This window comes from Trichomycterus rosablanca, chromosome 8 (assembly GCF_030014385.1).
Source record: "Trichomycterus rosablanca isolate fTriRos1 chromosome 8, fTriRos1.hap1, whole genome shotgun sequence".
In the NCBI taxonomy this organism is placed as follows: domain Eukaryota; kingdom Metazoa; phylum Chordata; class Actinopteri; order Siluriformes; family Trichomycteridae; genus Trichomycterus; species Trichomycterus rosablanca.
In genome coordinates this window covers 37,382,791-37,397,416 of record NC_085995.1, presented here as the reverse complement: position 1 = coordinate 37,397,416, position 14,626 = coordinate 37,382,791, and the positions used below count along the sequence as shown (strand labels likewise).

Here is a 14,626-nt window from a genome sequence, read left to right as displayed (position 1 = left end):
TAGCCTTCCAAGCAGGTACAGTGATGTTTGGGTTGCCTCACCTTTTGTCCTCCAATCACAGCACTGCACAAAGTGATTTCCATGTTCACTTGCCTTTCAACCTGGAAACATGTGAAACATGAAGGCTGGCAAAGTTTCCACAGCTACAAACGAACATCAGACATTGTATAGGTTGTTAAATTATATAAAAAAAATCTTTATTGCCATTTTCACTATAGATTATACACTTCAATTCAATAGCAACAACACTACTCCAATGAAATACAAAACGATGCATCAGAATCCCCAACATTCTGCTCGTAAGTGCAAGACGTCGGAATATTATTAACCAAACGAATGTGATTAATAAACAGAGCTTAGTAATGCAAACTATTTACAGAAAAACATCAAGTACTTCATGCCATGCTCCTTAATTATTAAAGAACAAATTTAATCCTTCAGATTTTACAAGCGCTTCAGTGGAAAAAGCAAAAATGGCAAACAACGGATGAGCCGAGTCCAAGTTCACACTAGCAGGCAACGACAAGTCCCACATAGTTCGTTTCCACTGAACAAATAGGGAGCCGCTGCTGTTGGTGCTTGGGGGCGGCCACGGACCAGAAGTGTGTGGCTACAAGTGTACTGAATTATACTTACATACACTGATGTAGGAACAGATCAGTAGTACAATGTTCTCTCTTTTATGCCTGGCAAAACATGGACTGGACTGAAGCTCTATATGATCGGTAAATTGGATCTACTGGACTCTAATAAGCTCAGAATTTTTGGAAGATCTTGACCGCTTGCTGCTGCTGTTTGAACGGCTGATCCGTGTGGTGCTGCCACATACAAAACGAAGGAGGCTCATTCATTTGTTGCTCGCTAGTGTGAACACAGAGAGACGGGTTACGTTTCCTAAACATTCATTTAAATAAAGAAGAGAGAGAAACCTGGACATCTCCAGTTACACGGATTACAGCACTTTGTACGAGGAAACCGTCCACTGCGACTCCTAAACATGACACTGAGAAGCCTGGAGTGGTTAATTACCATGAGTATATACACGAACCCCTCAAACAATTGTGCACAACACTAACCAAACAAACTGCAGCTCACTTCATATCATACAACAGCACGAACCAGTGGTCTGAATTCACCGCCCTACTCTGAATATCTTCATCTATACATGAGTCTGACCTGAAAATGTCCCAGCTGAGCGGAAGCAGAGGGGGAGAAAGACTAGCGTCATAGTGGAGGTTAGCACTCTAGCTAGCTGTAGCTCGGTAGATGCGGAGGGATGAGGAGAAGCGGGCTGTGTGCACAGTTGTAGCTCGTCTCTATTGGCGGTTGCTCTTGATGCGCTCGAGCCTCTTTTTTAGGTCGTCGAGGTTGGTGGCGGGTGAGGAGGCGCGGCCGGGGCTGTGCGACCGGGTCTGTTCCTGCTGCAGCTGAGACTCGCGGGTCTCCTTCAGCTGCGAGAGCTTACTGTGCAGCATGTCGGTGGAGGAGGCAGGAGGAGGCCGGGACAGGAGAGATGACAGTGGCCGCTCCTCGTCCTGCTGCTGCTGTTGCTGCTGCTCACACAGAAAGAAACAAGCTAACAATCAGACTGATCTAATTATGTGTGAGATTTAAATGTGACTATAGAAAATCCTAAAAATCTTTACTTTAGTGAGAGAGAAACTTAACCACATGACATTTCCAAAGCAGTACGAGTGTATGATGGTAGTGTGTGTGTGTAGTGGTGCTGGTACGAGTGTATGATGGTAGTGTGTGTGTGTAGTGGTGCTGGTACGAGTGTATGATGGTAGTGTGTGTGTGTGTAGTGGTGCTGGTACGAGTGTATGATGGTTGTGTGTGTGTGTAGTGGTGCTGGTACGAGTGTATGATGGTAGTGTGTGTGTGTAGTGGTGCTGGTACGAGTGTATGATGGTAGTGTGTGTGTGTAGTGGTGCTGGTACGAGTGTATGATGGTAGTGTGTGTGTGTGTAGTGGTGCTGGTACGAGTGTATGATGGTTGTGTGTATAGTGGTGCTGGTACGAGTGTATGATGGTAGTGTGTATAGTGGTGCTGGTACGAGTGTATGATGGTAGTGTGTGTAGTGGTGCTGGTGCGAGTGTATGATGGTAGTGTGTGTAGTGGTGCTGGTACGAGTGTATGATGGTTGTGTGTGTGTGTAGTGGTGCTGGTACGAGTGTATGATGGTAGTGTGTATAGTGGTGCTGGTACGAGTGTATGATGGTTGTGTGTATAGTGGTGCTGGTACGAGTGTATGATGGTAGTGTGTATAGTGTTGATGGTACGAGTGTATGATGGTAGTGTGTATAGTGGTGCTGGTACGAGTGTATGATGGTTGTGTGTATAGTGGTGCTGGTACGAGTGTATGATGGTAGTGTGTATAGTGTTGATGGTACGAGTGTATGATGGTAGTGTGTATAGTGGTGCTGGTACGAGTGTATGATGGTTGTGTGTATAGTGGTGCTGGAACGAGTGTATAATGGTAGTGTGTGTAGTGTTGATGGTACGAGTGTATGATGGTTGTGTGTGTAGTGTTGATGGTACGAGTGTATGATGGTTGTGTGTGTAGTGTTGATGGTACGAGTGTATGATGGTTGTGTGTGTAGTGTTGATGGTACGAGTGTATGATGGTTGTATGTGTAGTGTTGATGGTACGAGTGTATGATGGTTGTGTGAATAGTGGTGCTGGTAGTGTGTAGAGTTGATGGTACGAGTGTATTCTGGTAGTGTGTAGTGTTGATGGTCCGAGTGTATTATAGTAGTGTAGTGTTGATGGTACGAGTGTATTATGGTAGTGTGTAGTGTCGATGGTACGAGTGTATTATGGTAGTGTGTAGAGTTGATGGTACGAGTGTATTATAGTAGTGTGTAGTGTTGATGGTACGAGTGTATTATGGTAGTGTGTAGTGTTGATGGTACGAGTGTATTATGGTAGTGTGTAGTGTCGATGGTACGAATGTGTTATGGTACTGTGTAGTGTCGATGGTACGAGTGTATTATGGTAGTGTGTAGTGTTGATGGTACGAGTGTATTATGGTAGTGTGTAGTGTCGATGGTACGAATGTGTTATGGTACTGTGTAGTGTCGATGGTACGAGTGTATTATGGTAGTGTGTAGTGTTGATGGTACGAGTGTATTATGGTAGTGTGTAGAATTGATGGTACGAGTGTGTTATGGTAGTGTGTAGAGTCGATGGTACGAGTGTATTATGGTAGTGTGTAGTGTTGATGGTATGAGTGTATTATGGTAGTGTGTAGTGTCGATGGTACGAGTGTGTTATGGTAGTGTGTAGAGTCGATGGTACGAGTGTATTATGGTAGTGTGTAGAGTTGATGGTACGAGTGTATTATGGTAGTGTGTAGTGTTTATGGTACGAGTGTATTATGGTAGTGTGTAGTGTTGATGGTACGAGTGTATTATGGTAGTGTGTAGTGTTGATGGTACGAGTGTGTTATGGTAGTGTGTAGTGTTGATGGTAGTGTGTAGTGTTGATGGTACGAGTGTATTATGGTAGTGTGTAGAGTTGATGGTACGAGTGTATTATGGTAGTGTGTAGAGTTGATGGTACGAGTGTATTATGGTAGTGTGTAGTGTTTATGGTACGAGTGTATTATGGTAGTGTGTAGTGTTTATGGTACGAGTGTATTATGGTAGTGTGTAGTGTTTATGGTACGAGTGTATTATGGTAGTGTGTAGTGTTGATGGTACGAGTGTGTTATGGTAGTGTGTAGTGTTGATGGTAGTGTGTAGTGTTGATGGTACGAGTGTATTATGGTAGTGTGTAGAGTTGATGGTACGAGTGTATTATGGTAGTGTGTAGAGTTGATGGTACGAGTGTATTATGGTAGTGTGTAGAGTCGGTGGTACGAGTGTATTATGGTAGTGTGTAGAGTTGATGGTACGAGTGTATTATGGTAGTGTGTAGAGTCGGTGGTACGAGTGTGTTATGGTAGTGTGTAGAGTTGATGGTACGAGTGTATTATGGTAGTGTGTAGAGTCGATGGTACGAGTGTATTATGGTAGTGTGTAGAGTTGATGGTACGAGTGTATTATGGTAGTGTGTAGTGTTGATGGTACGAGTGTATTATGGTAGTGTGTAGTGTTGATGGTACGAGTGTATTATGGTAGTGTGTAGTGTTGATGGTACGAGTGTGTTATGGTAGTGTGTAGTGTTGATGGTAGTGTGTAGTGTTGATGGTACGAGTGTATTATGGTAGTGTGTAGAGTTGATGGTACGAGTGTATTATGGTAGTGTGTAGTGTTGATGGTACGAGTGTGTTATGGTAGTGTGTAGTGTTGATGGTACGAGTGTATTATGGTAGTGTGTAGAGTTGATGGTACGAGTGTATTATGGTAGTGTGTAGAGTCGATGGTACGAGTGTATTATGGTAGTGTGTAGTGTCGATGGTACGAGTGTATTATGGTAGTGTGTAGTGTCGATGGTACGAGTGTATTATGGTAGTGTGTAGTGTTGATGGTACGAGTGTATTATGGTAGTGTGTAGAGTCGATGGTACGAGTGTATTATGGTAGTGTGTAGTGTCGATGGTACGAGTGTATTATGGTAGTGTGTAGTGTCGATGGTACGAGTGTATTATGGTAGTGTGTAGTGTCGATGGTACGAGTGTGTTATGGTAGTGTGTAGTGTTGATGGTACGAGTGTATTATGGTAGTGTGTAGAGTTGATGGTACGAGTGTATTATGGTAGTGTGTAGTGTTGATGGTACGAGTGTATTATGGTAGTGTGTAGAGTTGATGGTACGAGTGTGTTATGGTAGTGTGTAGTGTTGATGGTACGAGTGTATTATGGTAGTGTGTAGAGTTGATGGTACGAGTGTGTTATGGTAGTGTGTAGAGTTGATGGTACGAGTGTATTATGGTAGTGTGTAGTGTTGATGGTACGAGTGTATTATGGTAGTGTGTAGAGTCGATGGTACGAGTGTATTATGGTAGCGTGTAGAGTCGATGGTACGAGTGTATTATGGTAGTGTGTAGTGTTGATGGTACGAGTGTATTATGGTAGCGTGTAGAGTTGATGGTACGAGTGTGTTATGGTAGTGTGTAGTGTTGATGGTACGAGTGTATTATGGTAGTGTGTAGAGTTGATGGTACGAGTGTATTATGGTAGTGTGTAGAGTCGATGGTACGAGTGTATTATGGTAGTGTGTAGTGTCGATGGTACGAGTGTATTATGGTAGTGTGTAGTGTCGATGGTACGAGTGTATTATGGTAGTGTGTAGTGTCGATGGTACGAGTGTATTATGGTAGTGTGTAGTGTCGATGGTACGAGTGTATTATGGTAGTGTGTAGTGTCGATGGTACGAGTGTATTATGGTAGTGTGTAGTGTTGATGGTACGAGTGTATTATGGTAGCGTGTAGAGTTGATGGTACGAGTGTGTTATGGTAGTGTGTAGAGTTGATGGTACGAGAGTGTTATGGTAGTGTGTAGAGTTGATGGTACGAGTGTATTATGGTAGTGTGTAGAGTTGATGGTACGAGTGTATTATGGTAGTGTGTAGTGTTGATGGTACGAGTGTATTATGGTAGCGTGTAGTGTTGATGGTACGAGTGTGTTATGGTAGTGTGTAGAGTCGATGGTACGAGTGTATTATGGTAGTGTGTAGTGTCGATGGTACGAGTGTATTATGGTAGTGTGTAGTGTTGATGGTACGAGTGTATTATGGTAGTGTGTAGAGTTGATGGTACGAGTGTGTTATGGTAGTGTGTAGTGTCGATGGTACGAGTGTATTATGGTAGTGTGTAGAGTCGATGGTACGAGTGTACCAGTTGCAGCAGTGTTACTGGGGTGATAGACGAGGTCTGTTCTTGTTTAGGCTGAATAAAACTACTGTGATGAATGTTTGGGTTTGGGATGGATTGGTGACTGGCACGCGGTCCGCACCTTGGAGTTCTCGAGGCCGTGGCGCTGCCGGAGGATCTTCAGTCTCTCGTAGTAAACAGCGGGTTTCAGATCCTCCCCGTTACTGCTGAGCGACACGGAGCTGTGGCTGGAGTTGTATGCAGAATCCACACTGTGCTGAGGAACCACTGAAGACAGAAGAGACAGATTTATTCAAATCACCCATCAGAACAATTTATCCTGTAGAAACAGATTCATCAGTCAGTAGAGGATCTTTCGGGTGGGTGTGAAGTGTTTTACCTGCGGAGCTCTGCAGGCGATTCTTCCCCTCCTGCTCGGACTCGATCATGCGAAGGCCGCGCTCCACGTAACTCTGGAAGAACTGAGACGTGTTCTTCAGGAAGGGCTCCAGGTCAGCGTCCGAATACTTCTGCTTATACTCGTACAGCTCCGTCAGGCCCTGATGATGAGTTTCAACGGCACTTTGTTTAATATGTTTAATAATATATTAATATTAGGGCTGTCGAAGTTAACGCGATAATAACGCATTAACGCGATTTCAATTTAACGCGATTAAAAATAATAGTGCCGTTAACGCAGATTCTAGTTCATGTTGATACTTGACTGGTAGAACTACAACGCTCGGTTACATTATGTTAACAAAAACGTTTTAATGTCGGACTTGCCACCGTTTTTCATTTGCGGTTTGTTAACATAATGTAACCGATCGTGGTAGTGATGCACTTATAAAGAAATAAATACATGCTATATTCACAAGTTGTCGGGAGCAGAACACTTTATTAACCTAATCTGTTAAGGTACCAAATACCGGAAAGCTGAGTCAAGCACGTTAGTCCATGCACTATGGAAGCCCCAAAGGGTCAAAACACACTCACTTCGTGTAGAAACGGCCATCAAACCATTGTCACAATACAACCACAGAAAAGTCTGTTACAATAACTACGCCTTATCCCACCTAAAGCACCGCTGATCTACAATGTTTGCTGATGGAGAAATTCTAAACTACAATCTGACATTTACTGCCTAGTATGTGAGTGAATAAACTCCCTTACAGTTTTCTCTTGTCCCAGCAGTTTTTAACATCAGTACATTTAGCATAAAATGTGTTCACCATTTTAATTGTAACATTTCACTTAAAAATCCTTGTTTTCTATAACATGTACACAGATTTTTTAAAATGCGATTAATCGCGATTAACTATATGAAATTCTGAGATTAATCGCGATTAAAAATTTTAATTGTTTGACAGCCCTAATTAATATGCATATTTAGACCGCCTGAGAACTCTACATAACGCCTGGATTAGTTAGTGACTACATACAGATGCAGAGATTCATGAGAATGTAACCACCGATCTGATCAAAATTTCGATTTACATGGAGGTTACATCTTTTTGTCCTTTCAGTCCAGTAAGAGAAAAACATGGAGTGAGTTTGGAGAAGGAAAATAATACAAGCTTTGTTTCCTCAGTTTTCATCAGAACACAAACATAAACAAGCAGCAAGCACAAACCGATGCAGCCGAGGATTCTCTCTAATACAAACATGTACGCTCCATGGAACAATCGGTCTGATGACTAGACTGTGTGTAAATGTGACCAATGTGAGTGGGTGCACATGGGGTGCATGGATTTAGCCCTCACCTCTTTAGTGTTCTCCTTTGAGCCAATCTTTTTAAAGATCTCCGAGAGGATGTCACTCACTTTAGCTTTGATCACCTTCTCATCCTGTAAGCAGTGTAAATGATTGGATGGAGGATGGATATAAGAACAGATAATTAGGTGGATTGACTTCACCATTAAAAAGTGAGTTTATCTTAAGAGTTTATGAACAAATGTTTCAGGCGTACTGATCGCAAAGCTCCTTTCTCCATAATCTGCTCAGATTTGTAGCCTGAAAGGTTTCCAGAATGCTTCACCACCCGCCTCAGATGGGCCTCCAGTTCTGACTCGTTCAGGTTCTCGATCATGGATAAGTGATCCAGTATCTGTAGGCACAAGAAGCATCATTTTAGTACAGATCAATTACAGGACAATAAAGTGCTCAACAAGTGATCAACAATGGATTTTTCTATTGTGTTTGCATTTCATTTCAATTTCATGCATTACCAGTGATTGTATATCTGTGCATAGAAACCAAGCCTGTTGGAAAACTGGTTAGTTCCAATTAGGCTACTCGTCCATGGTTACAGAGACTGCTCTGTACGGCAGGTCTTGATTTAGTACTATGGGTAGTGTTTAGGGTCAATTTGATCATTGCTCCAGTCTTTTTTCTCCCCATCTTAACAATATAACAGCACAGTATTGTATAATAAGGGATTCATTTGTTAGCTGTGAAGATATGTTGACGTGAATTGTTTGTTTGTGTTTATTGCCATATCAGCAACATACTGGCTATAATTATGGCGTATACAGATATTGAAACTGTACATAATTATTTGTTCAGATTAAAAAGTTTAGAATTTTAACTGAAGGAATCTTCTCGAACAAGTCTTTCATGTTTTCAACCCTATAAAAGTCGTCTCTGATGGCTGTAATTCTCGGACATTCTAACAAAATATGTTTAATTGTAAGAGTTGTAGCACATAATTGACAGGTTTGTTGACAAAATGAATAATTATAGGAATATTTGTTGTGTTCTTTAGATGTTTCAACTTTATTTGTAATAATAAAAACAAGACAATATTGACCAGTGCTTTCTTAACTGGTGTGTTTATACCTTTGCACCAGTGAGTTTGCAGAGTGTGTGCAGCAGGGTTTTCAGTGTGCGGTGGGGCACGTCGCTCTTCAGTTGCTTGAGCTTCTCTTTTGGAAAAACCTTCATGAAATTGTGGACGTCCAGCAGGATGCGGTCCAGGTTAATACTGTTAATGGTCTCGGGCAGGAAACGGATCATTCTCCACAGACACTGCAGAGACGAGAGAGAGACGAATACAATTTGTTTTTCAGACATTTACAGCTGCAGTCGAAAATATTTAACCCTTCAAAAAAATAGGGTTTCATAACTCCATAACAAAAAAAAAATGAATGATGAAGTATTTCGGGATATGTTGTTAATACAATTTTGTTAATGTTACAGTTATTTAACCCCAACATAATACTGCTGATCTTAAAACCTACTGCTAGTCTGTAGGATCGAAAGTTGGATTACACATGAATAGAGCATTGGAACTCAATAACCCTAATGAATAAGCCTTCATTTGCTCCATCCGTGATGCCTTACATAAACACCACGCAGAGATTTAAGTCAAGATGTGTTGCAACCATGATGAAAACTAAGTAGCTGTCACAACATAGCTGACACTGTGAAGTTTCCAGGAGAAATCATTGGGAGTACTGTTCCAAATCTGCCCGGCCCTGAAAAAGTCCACAATTTTATCCAGAGGCCTTAATAGTCTCATCAGAACAACAGGGAAAAAAAACCCTGTGTTGCTGCGAGTGACCTTCTTAGACTTCAGATTTAAATCCTGTGGAAAATCCTGGGATTTAAAGAAAGCAGCTGCAGCATAAAAACCTCAACAAGGTAGAAGCTTTTAAACCAGACGTTCCACCAAGTACTGAGGCTGGGGGTTGAATGATAGTGCACATGGATATTTGTTAAGAGAACTAGATGTTTTTCATTTAAACTCAAAACTGCTTTCATGTATCAATAATTTTTCTTCCTCTGTTTACTGAGACTTATTGTACAATTTCATTAAATGTTGTACATAACACCATCATTTCTTTTAAGGTGTGGGTGTGTGGGGAATGGTTTATTGTTGCAACTGTAGCCAGAGGAAGTCTTACTTACCTTCATGACAAGCTCAGAGAACATGGGTGATCCTGCTGTGGTGATCAGACTGTCCTGCAGCAGCACCAGCAAAGCACTACAACACACACACACACACACCTTATGTTGGAAATGCAATTATCCTATTTATATATTCATATAAAATACCCACAAATAGGGATTATCAGGGCACCAATAATTTGTGGGTATTTACTGGGGGGCAGTTTGAGAGAAAAACACAGACAAGTTTACTTCCTCCACGCTGTAAACTAATGAATCAGAACGTGTCTGTACAGTTTAATCCACAATCCAGTTTCCCACTGTTCAGTGTCAGGGTTTTAGGTGAAGTGTTTGTCATTACAGCTGGTACAATCTTCCATATTGCTACTAATACTGTATAACAGGATACACCTGCGTGCTTATTTTCAGTATTGCTGTATCGTAGATTGGTTTTCGATTTCGATTTCACTACCCTTTAAACTAAAAATAATAATAATAATAATTTCCAGGCCTAATATGTGGCCTGGAAAATGTGATTCATTTCCTAATTGGGTTGATAAAAATAAAGTTTTCATATCTGTTGTGTTCTGCTCACCTGAGGATGTTGGTTTGATCGGATTTCTCCAGCACACGCACCACAAGAAGGTTAACGGAGCGGATGAGCTGCTGGCCGTCCTCGATGTCCTCCACTCGCGAGTCCAACATCAGCGTGATAAGACCGTGCATCAGATCCTTAAGCACGCCCATAGATGCTTCTCGTGCCAGACTCTCCATAGAGAACAACTGAGGACACACACAGAGACTTAAGAACTTAGTACTGGTCCAGGGAATGTTCAGTCATTAGATTTGTTTGTTTGTTTATTAGGATTTTAACGTCATGTTTTACACTTTGGTTACATTCATGACAGAACAGGTAGTTACTCATTACACAAGATTCATCAGTTCACGAGTTTATATCGAACACAGTCACGGACAATTCAGTATCTCCAATTCACCTCACTTGCACGTCTTTGGACTGTGGGAGGACACCGGAGCTCCCGGAGTAAACCCACACAGACGCGGGGAGAACATGCAAACTCCACACGGAAAGGACCCGGACCGCCCCACCTGGGGATCGAACCCAGGACCTTCTGGCTTCGTGCTACCCACTTAGCCACCGTGCCGCCCTCAGTCATTAGAAGGCTTTGACAAACATGGAATCAGAGTCCAGTGCAGAAGTGAGTTCATTTAATAGTGAACGATGGAATTTTAAGGGCAGAAATAATAAAAACTAAATTAATTTTTTGGCAATACGTGTTGATTAGTTCATGCAAAACAATGTTTCATTTAAGGCAACTGCATTAAACAGTTGGACTGTGGTAGCCTAGTGGGTAGAGCTTTGGGCCTTCAATAAAAGGTTGTGGGTTCAAATCCTGCCTCTGCCATGCAGCCACTGTTATGCCTGACCCTGTGCTCTGACCCCAGCTTCCAAATAAACTGGGATACACGGAAAATAAATTTTATTGTACTGTTCACATGTAGATGTATAAAGGCGTTCTGTTCTGTTCTTGAATGCAATGATCTTTAAGGAAAAGCATCTATATTTACAGCCTGAACATCTGGAGTGATTTTCAGAAAGCCACAGTCAAAGGGAGCGTCTTACCGAGAGCATGTTGCCAATAATACAGCTGTACAGTTTAAAGATGTCCCTCTTGTCCAGCCGGTCATCAGCCATGTGTGTGTTGTAGATGAGTCGGAGCTGCATGAAGGTGGCGATGAGGAACTGATCGATGTGACCCGACATAGCCTCGGCTTTGTCCTCCTGTCGCAGCACCTCATCGATCTGCACAGGGAAGATGGTTTTAATCACAACTTACACGCTAAAAGTCTTAAAAACAGATGATCAAAATGATAAAGGTAAATATGGCCAGAAAAATGAACAGGGTTTGTGGATCAGATCCCTCAGTGTTTTTACCTGCGCTAATGCCTGAATACTGGTGTTAATGTCGCCACTAGCAACTTGTGAGATTACAAAGTTAATGGTGGAGGCGGTGCTGTTGTGCAGGTCATCGTAGTGAGGAGAGACCGAGCGAATCCTGTAACAGAGAACACACGTACACAAATGTTTATAGGAAAATATTCAACAACTTACAAGCCTTTGCAATGCTTAAAACATATTTACTGCGTGCCTAATGTGCTAGCACATCACTGCAAAGTGCTCAAACCTTCGATTTCCAGTCCCAGCAGAGTCACTGACCTGGCGAAAGCTCCACACAAACACAATTGGGCGTGTTTAAGGAAGAGAAGGAGGGACGGAGTCTCCTTCCACTACCACTGTAATATGCTTATCTCTGGGATGATACAACATGTCTGTATAGACGCCCAGCTGGCCAATGGAACAGCTGAGATTTAAATGTGGAATGTAAGCGGTAAAGGGCCAGAGTATTTTACAGTTTTAACATCAAAAAGTTAATGGAGTCACCGTTAAGCTTTTATTTAGTGCAAAGCGGACTACATCTGATTACAAGGTTACAGCAATGTCTCTGCTGTGTCACTTTAGGACGGGGAGAAGTTTAGTACCCGAGCTTTTCAGCTGTGGAAGAGTGTAAAATGTCTTACTTGGGTTCGGGGATCAGGACGGGCTCCAGCAGCTCGTCCAGTTTGTGCTGTACCAGGTCAGGGAAGTCACTGACTCGTGTGTGGTCGTTCTCAATCATGTCCAGATCCAGCTGAAACTCTTTTGGGATGGAGGGTGCTGTGTGCTCTGAGTGGGAGTTCTGTGACCGTGCTTGACTAGAGGAGGGGTAGAAAAACAAAATATTACCTTTATTCTCTTTCCATTGTCAGACAGGTTTAGCTAAATAAAGAAAGGCTAGAACTGAGATCTATGCAGGAGAATGAACAACGGTCCTTGTACACTTTTCCAAAAATATCCACTGGGTTTGTGTGGCAAACCTTTTTTCATTACTTAGATAGTTTTAGATGGTTACCTCCCATTTGTATTGCTTTATTTGATAGTTGTGACTCTTTTTGGGAATAAAATTTAAGAGAGAACATTGGTTTGAAGTGCAAAAGGACTGAGAAAGTGTGTCTGGTGTTAACAGTTACAATGAGGATGATTTTTCTAATTTAGTACAATTTGTCTAGGTTCCAGGTGTGTCTTGTGAATAGAACCTTCATCGATTCGGCAGTACTTACATCCTATATGTGCGATACATTAATCTGTCCAGGCAAAGCAGCAATAAAGAAAAAAATAAAAAATAAATAAAGAAGAGAAAAAAAGTTTTAAGAGACACAACAGAAGGACAGAATATAACATGGTGTTTGTTTATTAGGATTTTAATGTCATGTTTTACACTTTGGTTACATTCATGACAGTAACGGTAGTTACTCATTACACAAGATTCATCAGTTCACAAGGTTATATCGAACACAGTCATGGACAATTTAGTATCTCCAATTCACCTCGCTTGCACGTCTTTGGACTGTGGGAGGAAACCGGAGCACCCGGAGGAAACCCACACAGACACGGGGAGAACATGCAAGCTCCACACAGAAAGGACCCAGACCGCTCCACCTGGGGATCGAACCCAGGACCTTCTTGCGGTGAGGCGAGAGTGCTACCCACTTAGCCACTGTGCCACCCCTAACACGGTGTTTACTGCTGGGTCTTCTAATGCACAAACAGTCCCATGTCATTAATAACAGTCAAACTGGGCTGTTATAAAAGTAGAGAAAATAAATAAATAAATAACTAAATAAAAACCGAGCTGTAATAGTTCTCTTAATTACCCAGATTTACTTTTGCTGGATGTTTCTAAAGCACAATAAGCAGAATCATTTGGTTTAAAATTTGAAGTTAAAATTAGCCTGGTTGTTCTCATCTTCTATTAAGTACTATTAGGTCCCTGGCTGCATCTCTGGTCTTTGATTTGCATGTATAGTTATGTAATGGACTGTTAACAACTAACTTTGTTTCAAATCTACATTAAGTTCCAAATTCCTTTATTACTTTAAGAAAACTGAAGCATGATGGCACGTACTTGACTTTGTTGGGCACCTCCTCCTGGGCGGGTTTGCGTACGAAGGTAGCGTTAGGATTCGGCTCCTTCTGCACTTTCTCCTGTTTGGTTGAGACAGGAGGCGCCTTCTTAGCTGAACGCTTGATTCTCTCCTCCAACATGCTCATGTCCTTCTCAGAGAGCTGTGAAGAGAAGCCAGGAAGCATCAGCACCAGGCAACAAACAGATGCTTTTTTACTCTCTCACTAGCAGCTTGAGGATGTGCAGTCGGACGTGCATGAATGATACTAACAAACGATTGGAACAATGTCCAATTGTCCACTGAACCCAATATTTATGCCAATGGTACTGTCCAAGAAACTCACTCTATACCCTAGACCTCTTATAATGCCCTGCAATGTCCAGCAACCTTTTTTGGTGTATGTGCTTTGTGTACATTGTTCATGGGACTAGCTGATGGTTTTATGATTTACACTTCAGGTTTTTTGTGTTTTGAATTTAAACAAAATGCAACATGAAAGTAAAAAAGTCATCTGAGTCAGTGCTGATAAAAATTTTAATTATTGCAATATCTTACAGCATAAAGAGAAAATTAAAAAAATAGATAAGCAGTACAGCTGCACTGACAAAAACTGACAATGACACCTGTAGTATATGATTTATATTGCTATAGTTCCAATATACCTGAAATCAACCCTACAACAAATATTACATAACTGTCTAACATTTATTTGAGTTATTTGTTTAGATTTTAATGCCATGTTTACTCATGTAAGTTACATTCATGGCAGGATAGGTTAGTATATTAGATATTGGTTCTCATGGGATGTCCTCTGATCACACATTCTGCATATGGACACAAACTGCAATGATAACGGCAATAAATTGCTATTTAATATTTGTATTTAGGTGGCTGATTTTTTGCACAGGCAGAATTGCATTAGACACAAAAACTTGACTGGTTAAACTGGTGCATCAA

The 14,626-nt window shown here is 41.6% G+C and overlaps 1 protein-coding gene across 3 annotated transcripts in view; it reads right to left on the bottom strand.

Annotated features, from left to right (window-relative positions):
- Nucleotides 1–170: 170 nt before the first annotated feature.
- The window catches only part of ckap5 (cytoskeleton associated protein 5), a 54,874-nt gene continuing 40,418 nt past the window's right edge, over nucleotides 171–14,626 (bottom strand). For 2 of the 3 annotated variants that reach the window (XM_063000839.1, XM_063000841.1), the window contains exons 33-45: nucleotides 13,669–13,829; nucleotides 12,824–12,847; nucleotides 12,245–12,418; nucleotides 11,601–11,721; nucleotides 11,289–11,468; nucleotides 10,242–10,429; nucleotides 9,668–9,743; nucleotides 8,597–8,785; nucleotides 7,728–7,865; nucleotides 7,522–7,605; nucleotides 6,159–6,318; nucleotides 5,901–6,046; nucleotides 171–1,553 (exon numbers count right to left, since the gene is read on the bottom strand). In XM_063000839.1, coding sequence (XP_062856909.1) covers nucleotides 1,317–1,553; nucleotides 5,901–6,046; nucleotides 6,159–6,318; nucleotides 7,522–7,605; nucleotides 7,728–7,865; nucleotides 8,597–8,785; nucleotides 9,668–9,743; nucleotides 10,242–10,429; nucleotides 11,289–11,468; nucleotides 11,601–11,721; nucleotides 12,245–12,418; nucleotides 12,824–12,847; nucleotides 13,669–13,829 — 1,878 coding nt within the window. In that variant the 3' untranslated portion in view covers nucleotides 171–1,316. The remainder of the gene's footprint in view (nucleotides 1,554–5,900; nucleotides 6,047–6,158; nucleotides 6,319–7,521; nucleotides 7,606–7,727; nucleotides 7,866–8,596; nucleotides 8,786–9,667; nucleotides 9,744–10,241; nucleotides 10,430–11,288; nucleotides 11,469–11,600; nucleotides 11,722–12,244; nucleotides 12,419–12,823; nucleotides 12,848–13,668; nucleotides 13,830–14,626) is intronic. The other variant, XM_063000842.1, reaches the window with a different exon arrangement.